This window comes from Watersipora subatra, chromosome 4, assembly GCF_963576615.1.
Source record: "Watersipora subatra chromosome 4, tzWatSuba1.1, whole genome shotgun sequence".
NCBI classification, from domain to species: Eukaryota; Metazoa; Bryozoa; class Gymnolaemata; order Cheilostomatida; family Watersiporidae; genus Watersipora; species Watersipora subatra.
Window position 1 is genome coordinate 10,759,820 of NC_088711.1, and position 9,803 is coordinate 10,769,622.

General features: G+C 34.1%; 1 protein-coding gene across 1 annotated transcript; it reads right to left on the reverse strand.

The window, feature by feature from the left end:
- Positions 1-2,187: 2,187 nt before the first annotated feature.
- LOC137393907 (uncharacterized protein PF3D7_1120000-like) lies at positions 2,188-5,611 on the reverse strand. The gene is made up of 5 exons (XM_068080621.1): positions 5,446-5,611; positions 4,898-5,107; positions 3,483-3,515; positions 2,889-2,984; positions 2,188-2,303 (listed from the first exon to the last, which is right to left on the reverse strand). Exons 1-5 carry the CDS (start codon positions 5,609-5,611, stop codon positions 2,188-2,190), a joined length of 621 nt encoding a protein of 206 aa, XP_067936722.1.
- Between the last annotated feature and the right edge of the window lie 4,192 nt (positions 5,612-9,803).

Below are 9,803 nucleotides of genomic sequence, written 5' to 3' on the forward strand. Positions count from 1 at the left end.
TTTGCTGTTAAATAATAGGCACAGACAATCAAGTTCTTTGAGCAAGCAGATTATTTCAATTTTTTTTTATAAAAGATGACTTTTATGTTTAAAAACCTACCATTGTACAATTAGATTGACTTAATTTATCCATCTTTAAACTCCATGTATTAATAGTTTTGCCACAATCAATTATAGAAAAAGAGTATTGTGGCAGCTTGAACCATGCCATATGCTGTATTGTTTTTGTAATAACATAGTTATGAGAATATATGCTAATCCTAATGCTTGTGTTTGGTTTGTAGCCTGCCCATCCTAAACTCTGTTAAAACTGCTGTTCTGTTTTAAATTGTGAGGTTTCTGATTTTGGACATCACAAAGATTCACATAAAAATAAGAACAATTATCTCTCAATTGGATTGTATGCAGACCTGCCAACTCAAGAGTGGGGCAATGCGTGAGATTTAATTTTGGGGCAATTGATGTATCAATGATAGCATATATAAAATTTTGGAAATTGGGGCAAAAATCTCACGCATTTCTCACGCATTTTCATTTTTTCTTTGGGGTGATTGCGTGAGTCTCACACTCAATGCGTGAGAGTTGGCAGGTATGGCAATTGATGTATCAATGATAGCATATATAAAATTGTGGAAATTGGGGCAAAAATCTCACGCATTTTCATTTTTTCTTTGGGGTGATTGCGTGAGTCTCACACCCAATGCGTGAGAGTTGGCAGGTATGATTGTATGGTGCATTCACGAGTTATTTTATTTAACCAGTTTTTAAATTTGGCTATTATCAAAAACTGGCTCTCAGAGTTACAAAGAGTTTGGGTCATTTTGTTGTATGCATATTAGTAACTCTCAATGATTCTGCTCAATTCATTTTTGTTCTGGTTTTTTAAACCAGAACCATTTGCCACTTTTGAATTACACATCAGCCGCATTAGATGTTTTCGATAGATATGAAAATAATATCCCGGGATGACAGCGCACGGTGTTATTGAGGTTATCGTTACGAATACTTGAAGGCTGCTTGAAAAGCAACAAGTTACAATGTATAAAATAATGCAAGATGCTTTTGAATTTGATAGTTGCAGCATGTATAATAGTCTAAGACTTATCTCTATATGATCACTTGCAACCAATGATTGTCAATAAGAATATTTGTCCAGCATATTTGTATTTATCCTTCCACATATGACAAACATCATTTTCTATTCGTGACTTTCAATGTGAATTTCAATTCCCATCGTGACTCCAACATACTACATCTACCATTGTATGTTTCAATTTATGAACCTTTTGTTACTACAATCTTTAATTCCCTATTCAGACTCCTTCGCCATACCATTAGATTACCAACTTTCAAAACACATTTGTTCAACTCACTCAATAATTCCGTATGTCTGTCTTCTCATTTTTGGTTTGGCATTAAACACAAAACTTCATTTTGCTCATGATTACTAACGCCAATAAAAAGATCTATATACATAATATAGTATGTATTTATATACATACATAGCAATGTGTCCAGAGGGCTATATGTTTACCTATGTATTACAACACTTGGAAACATTACCTTAGTATGCAGATTTTGGTTTTTAGTTAGCAGCCGCAAATTCATGAAGTACATGTAGAGTTCCTTTTATATCCAAGGCTGACAGAGAACTTTATGATCCAATTCTTTTGGAAGTTGCAGACATGACTCAAACACAAATAAAACAAAAGTTATAAGTATTATTTTATCTATATAATTTGTGAAACAAGAGGCTGAGAAAGGATGAAGTGAAGCATTTAGCATAAACCTGGGTATCAACCGCAGGTAGAAGTATCATATAGTCAATAGCTACAGTTGAAAATAAACCTGTCACCCACTGTGCTCAGGCCATAAGTTGCACAGAGTTTACTTGAAATTTTGTGCTTTGTAGAATATAGCAATTAGACTCCAGATTTGAATGATTTTCTTACCAAGGAACTTTCCCAGCATTAAATGTAAAAATTAGCTGAAAGATAAATCCAAATGGTTTTTAAATAATTTTATTAGACTGTCATTTCCTTTTTTTGAGTTTTTGTTCAGTGTCCTTGCCACTTCTACTGCTGAATCTGCAAATATTTTTGAGAGGATTTCCTCCTACTATCATCTGTTTTCTGTAACCAGACGAAATCTGCTACAATCGCTACAATCACAGGCTACTCAATACGGCTAGGTTTGCCGCTCGATCTGTAATAGCCTTTGGTCCAAGTTGGTCAGTTCACTTCTGATTGCTTGAATTTCCCTTTGTAGCATACCGTCTGTACCTCGGATGTTATTCATAGTCTCTAAAGCAGTGCAAAATAGTTATTTATTATATGGTGCACTTAGTTGGTGGTGATTATAGTGGTGCTAATGCTACTCATGCTTGGTGTTTTACTCGTCATGTGAATCTCCATTAAGGCTTGGTCGCACTATGTCGCTGTATGTCGGTGTTAATTGTGCAACACCTCGGTGATCGTCTGTGACAACAATGTTCACACAATCACAAACCCACCCATATTTGCATCAGTAAAATGTCTGCAGCATAATATTATCCTTATACAATACAGTCGCGGAAATGAGAAAATACTAGTCCTGCAGCAGCTGTTATGAAAGACAATATGGATTGACCGTGACGGCCAATTTTTCAGAACAAGATGCTATTTAATATTACAGAAGAAGTATGGTTAGAAAAGTTTACAAGTCATCTACTTTGACATACATGCTCTATAATTACATTTTGTCAAGCTCTAAATGAATTCTAATAAACAGACCTAAATGGATTAAGTTTGGCAGTAGCGAAAAATAGTTGTCAAGCATTTTTTACAAACCGCTATGTTTTGGTAAAGCCACATTCTACAGTATTTTATAAAAAATTGTCAAATAATAACCTTGTAGCTTGTCTTCAAGTAAGCCCATTTGTGCTCTCACATCACCGAGTTCTCTCTTGATATGGTTTTCAGTCTCCAGACTTATGCGCCAGAGCTCTAAACATATTACAAACGGAGCTGACAGTCAAAGGTGTTAAGTTACTAACAGTTAAGCATGCTATTCAGTTTTTTCAGATTTTAAATTAATATAAATTATATTTTATTCGAAGCTTAAATTGGGACACAAACTACAAATTACACCACAGTAAGGTTAGTCCTATTTGTTACTAGCAGGTAGAAAATTACAGTAGATGTAGTTAATAATATGTAAAGAATAAATGAAGTGAGCGAGCAGCCATAGACTAAATAGTATTTAGTTGTGGAGAAAAGAATTTACACAGTATATTCGTAATTATAAGGCGTAAGAGTGGCAATTGTGGAGTTGTATGCTCTCAACGCTGTGGAGTTATTATCACAATGACTCAAATTTTCTTGTAATCATACGCAACAAAAACAACGATTATGCTATGCTTTATCCTCTAAGTTGTTTTTCTATTGCAATCCTTCTGTAATCAATGATTATTTGATTAGGTCACAATGAAACTATTGACTTACCTTCATCACGTCTCTCTGTTTCCTCTTCAAGTTCTATAACAAACATGTTACTCACATGTTAGTGTAATGACTGAGTGTTGGGTAGTAATTTTTGCTTAACAATAGTTTTCAGTAAACTTCTCTTAGTTGCTTAGAGTTTAAAAGCATTAAAACTCTGCATCGAGCATTGCCCTAAACGTGCATGAACATGACCAGTTTTAAAGATATTGTATCAGTATATGTAGCCAAAACATTGTACCAAAACTCTAGAGCCATGCAGAAGTATATTTTAGATACTAGAAGTAAATAATAAAGATTTTCTATGAGTATAAAGAAAAGGAACTCGAATGAACAATACTTTAATCAAGTCCTAGTGATGACCTTAGGAAGTCCTCTAAGTGACATCTCTAAGGATTTCTCTCTTCATTACCCTCCATCACCAACAATCAGTTATAACTCAAGGCTTTGAACCCAGCTATAATCATGCCATAATCGTCGTGGCTAATAATAGTATATAAAAACCTATATGTGAAAGCTTAAAGCTTCACTTTATTTACATGAGAAATTTTTCTATAAGATGAATACTACACGCAGTCTGAGCTTGTCTGTATCGAGATCATTAGTTTAAAGTTGCTTTTAAATAGGAGCTCAGAAATCTCCAAAGAGCAGTCATAGCTAATTGCCAGTTTTAACCAATGATATAAACCCCCCCATTATATATCACGGGGAGGTTTATATCATTGTTCTAACATACCATCATAGAGGAGGAGGTACCAGTCTATGTACTAAATCAGTTGATTGAGTATTTTTAACCTTAGTAGATATTAGACAACGATTATAACTAAATATGAAGAATATTCAGGGAAAAACTGCATCTTTTTTAATTTTGGGCATTGCCTTTTTATGTCATTTGGGAATTATCTTCTCATGTCATTTGGGAGTTATCTTCTCATGTCTTTTAGGAATTGTCTTTCCATGTCTTTTTAAAAACATCTCACCTTTACTGATGTTTTACACCAGTTGTGCAGTCTTAATATTAACTCCTTTATCTGTATCACATTAAGTAATGTGTAGTAACTTGGTATAATGCTCTACTTATTGCTTCTTATTGATTATTGCTGTAACTTGTATTGCTTTTGTATTAATGTAGGCCTAATGAGTGTACGTTGATGTCATCTGTAAACTCTTTTAAAAATAAATATAGTATTCAGCGATTATACATTCTCATTTTTAATGGCTAAATTGGTTTGTGGTCTTTGGGAGACTGTGACATAATGTGACAATCACCCAGGGAAGACAACTTCGCACAAAGTTTATGCAGATGGTGCCTCTTCATTCATTGGGAGACTGTCATGTATCTTTCTCATGCAAAAATGAATCATTGTCATGGTTTATTAAAATTTCCGTTATGTTTTTAAAGGTGAGAATTGTCTCACCTTCGGTCCCTTGCCTGTGTTCCAGAATTTGCGTCTTAAGGGCTTCAATTTGATTCATATATAACATATACTCTTTTTGGCTTCTGTCTAGCATTATAGTCATCTCTCTCTTTTCCTCGTCACATTTCCTCTGTTTATCCTCAAGCCATTGGTTCCTCTCTTCCAGCTGAGCTTGCAGCTGTTTGCTCTCAGTAAACTTGTCTACGATCACTGAAATAATCAAAGGAATTATTAATTAATTTGTCATGTGAGAAAATTGCTATGCAATTCCTATGTAATGCTTTCATCAGGTCAAACAGAGGACGGATACAGAGTTCTATGCCAAAATGAATCCATGGTTATGCAATAAATAGATTTTGGCTCTCTGAGAACATGAGAACTAAAATATTTTAGATGATAAATAAATTAAAGGGGTGTAAGACAAGACTTGATGCCAAAAGGGTTGGTGTAAATATAGAACATGATGGCACTTGCCAGGAATACTAGAGATGGACAAAAGTCTATAGAGAAACTAACTAACACTCAACTAACAAATGATCTGGTCATACCCTTGTAGAGATAGTAAGATATACGAATAGTCGGTGAGCCAGACGGAGCAGCTATCCATTTTGGCTTAGCATCAAACGCCGGGGCTACTAAATACTCGGCAGCATCATCACAAGCAAAATAATCGTTCTCTAAGGACTCTATCTCCTGCCACAGATAAGCTTGCATCGTGACTTTTAATTGGTCAAGAACTAAAAAGGCAAAGTAACACTAGTAGCAGAAATGAACCAAGCATTACTAATATGTGGCGCTGCTGTTATAGCATTAATGTACAGCTATAAGTGCTGACTTAATTGATAATACGTAGCCTATAGGCAGTGATGAAGTTGACGGATAAACATGATTACGTAAAGCATTATAGAGAGAACTGAAACTAACTTCATGCAAATCTGTTGAACTGCTATAACGATGAGATTCAAGCCTGCACAAAGAGTTTTAAAATCAGCTTACCACCAGTGACAGTCACTCCTTCCAAGACCGAGTCACAATGAAAACTTATTAATACAGATGAGTCATCATAGGTATTCCATATTATTGATTTGCTGCAGATACCCTATAGAAACCTGATCTCAATATAACTTTGAGATGTGCAAAACTTTGCTGCTATAATCCATATCTGTCTCTGTGCACCAGTAAGATAAGTCGATAGATCCAGTAAAATGAGAAAATAATATTCTATGTTTCACTCATACAGTTTTGAGAGTTGACATGATGAATATGTGAATCTTTACATAGTCAAGTTCATTACGTAGTCAAATGAACAGAAGTAAATCACAAATTGGAAATCAATATCAGGAGATCAATTCAAACAATTGGTGATTATGAGCTGGTCTATGGAATATAGAAGCTATAAGAGCAATAGGAGAGCTCTAAGGGAAGATTTTTATTTCCAATCCATCATCAATAGCTTTGAAACAGTTGGACGCACTAGTAAAATTGTAAAAACACATACCACTAAAGTTTGTCTGTCAAAATCTCTTTATTCAATTTTTGTTTCATCTGCTGAGAAAGTATTACACTGAGAGATATACAAGAAAGTCAACAAATATACAAACAGTTACACACACTAAATGACTAGTTGTGTTTCTACAGTGGTTTTTCAAGTTGTAGCCAAACATGCAGATTCATTTTAGCAAGCTACAAGAGACTAATGCATTAAATAACATGAAATCGGTTGATATCTTGTAAAAGGCTACTGCCTAACATGGCGTTAGTAGGATGTTTATGTAAACATAGATCATTAAAACCTATAAGAATTTGAAGCAGAAAGACAAGTCACCGAAGAGATCCTGATCAATATGTATGTATGTATGTTCAAGAACATATAAGACCGTTCGATTAACTGCAAATCTGCCAAAATTTTAAATATATTTAAAATTTTGGCAGATTTGCAGTTAATCGAAAGGTCTCATATGTTTTTGAATATACGTTAACTTCTTTTAGCCTACAGGCATCTGCAGCCACGTTAAAAAAATTATAAATAAGATTCATTGAACACAACATTAAAAAAGCAATAATTGTTTTTAATATTCTATTTTTTGCTGGTTTTAATAAATATAATTGCTTTTTAGTTGCCACAGCTGTATCTACTGCTGTCTTTAGTTGATTTATTAGACATTAATGAAACTTAGGGCAAGTTAGCTGTTGAAGCTTGGAGTTTTCTACTTAGATAATTAGTAATTGTTGTAGATGGAACAACCTTTATGTTCGGTTACCGTGATCAGTATATTTATAAAGTATATTTTATAAAAACTATTTCATCCTTTTTTATTGATTGTTTTATTACTCAGATCAATAAATATGGTTGAGGATAACAATGAGTTCTACTAGCTGCTCAGATCAGACTAACCACAATCATTTGATAAGTTCATCTACTCTTTAGTTCTAAAAGGCTGCTAATCTATGTATGTATATATACATGTAAATCTCAATGTTTGTCTTTTTGTTAATCCCTGTGTCCAGTTATAACAGTTAAAATCTAGCAATGAAAAATCCGGTATGGCGCTGAACTTGATCTCCGGACCTCCAGATGTGGCAAACTTGACCATTAAGCTACACAGAATGCAATGGATTCATTGGTCAAATAGTCATTACATTGGTTAAGATACCCGCACTTAAGGCACATGCTTGGAGTTAATATTGAGCACTGCTGACTATTATAAGTAACGATTGTTGAACTGGCCCAGAATGCTAGTATTGTTTTGGTAAAGATTTTAGTGAAGATCTCTAGCTTTCCAGGTAGGTTACTCAAATTCATGAGGTAATTATTCTATTAAGCGGGCAACACCATGTCCAACAGTGTAACGTCCAACAGCATTCCACTAGTATTACATAACTTTCCATGTTTAGGTCTGTAATTGATCTTTCACCGAATTTTGCCAGTTCATAGTTTCTGCCTCAAATGCTTCATGCGAACTATTACAAATATTCAAGTCTCACTACTAGCATGACAGATGTTTACACTCCGATAAAAAAGTCGTGGGCCTGAAGTGTTGATCACGATTTGGTAAGTGTGCAACTAGAAATATTTTAGTTAGCCACTTATCCATTCAATTGACAACTCTTTACTGTGGATTTTTTTGAGACGTGAAAATTCAGAGACTTTTGTTATCATATACTTTAATGAAACCTGAATAAAGCTATTAATTCATGTGCTTATAAGGTAATAGGTGAAATACTCACAAGCATCTATTCAAAAACTACTTCTCTGAGGAGCCAAGGCTACAAGGAGTGTGAATTTAACTAAAATTGCAAAAACCAGCATCATTTTATGATTAAATAAATCCTCTCACCCATACAAAAATATTTATTGCTCATTATTTGCTGTCTAGAATTACTAGCGTCCATAAACTGCAATTATATACAAAGTGACCATCAACATAGTAATGGCTGATGGAGGGACAAACATGGAAGTTGTATCATGTTCTGTAGCAGGGTCACTGATGGTGAAGTTATTCAATTCATTGTTTATTAATAACAAATCATGAAAATGTAACAATAATATATGCTGCTAACAAATCAACATTAACAAGAATTACAACAGTAAAACATTTGGAAACGTCAAGTCCAATGTAAATGCTGGTCTTCAGTATCATTTCTGTAGGATCCGTCACGTGAAGTTTAAAATATGAACAACATAGTTAATGATGATGCAAAAGTGTGCATTAAAAATCCTGAACACAATTAAAGATTGACAGTCCATAGCAACTTTACGATGCAAGCAGTAATTCACTTTAACTGCATTTATCAGAAACTAAACACCTATAATACTAAATATATTAAAGTGAACTGAGAATTAAATCTGTCTTGAAACGATTTTATTAAAATAATTAGCCTTTCATGATCTTATTCTATAAAAAATGTAAATATATGTTACAGTATTACAAATGAACAAAAACTACTATAAACTTGAAGTAAAGGCTGTATAGTTTATGAAGTTGTCATACCTTTTGATATTAGTACCGTCCTCTGTTTCCTCTGTTGCCACGGTAACCGCTATATTCCTGGTTACCGCTGCCAAAACCTTTATAGCCATCATCATAGTAATTTTTGTCTTTGTAGTCATCTCCATATCTATTCCAGTTGTCATCACCTCTGCGCTGCCATTGGCCTCCTTGGTTGTTTCCTCGATAACCATTGGTCAGATATTGGCCTTGGTAGTAGCGACTGTAGGTTGCATTGACAAAGACAAAGCAAAGAGCCAATAGGAATGCAAGAACTTTCATTTTGCTTGATGGCCTGCAAGAAAGATGAACACAATGTTTAAGTTTTCAAAGTATTTTTTTATGTGAGAATATATCAGTTGCCAACAAGTATTTAACAAAACAAAATATAATAAAATTTGTCACATTCTAAAGTCTGTAATTATATACTGTAATATTTTTAGCAATTAGAGAGTTTAAACTGGTTACTTACTGAATCTACTAGCTGACTGTAGAATATGAGTTGAGAAGGTGAAGTACAGTTAGCTACAGAATACACCTCTATATATACACTTTTTCTCTACTGAATTTGCATAAATGTCTCAAGATCATTATACCAACTGCCAAATTTTTTTTGACACTTCCTAAACTATGAAAATCTGGCTCATTATTCCTAATATTTAGAAAGTATATGTATCACCATCTTTGAGCACAGAATGGTACAAAAACATACTGGATTTTCCCCCATTATGAATGATCAGTCCTTGTTCCATGATGCATTGCAAGTCTGCTACTGAATTAGCTAGTCATGTTAAAGAGATTGGATGATGCAAGGTCCTACATGGTGTTACTTTAGTCTCCTTGTAAAATTCCCCATCCATCTGATGTTCCTTGCCATCTTTAGCTACAGACCTGCATACATAGAGAGTTGATTTGGC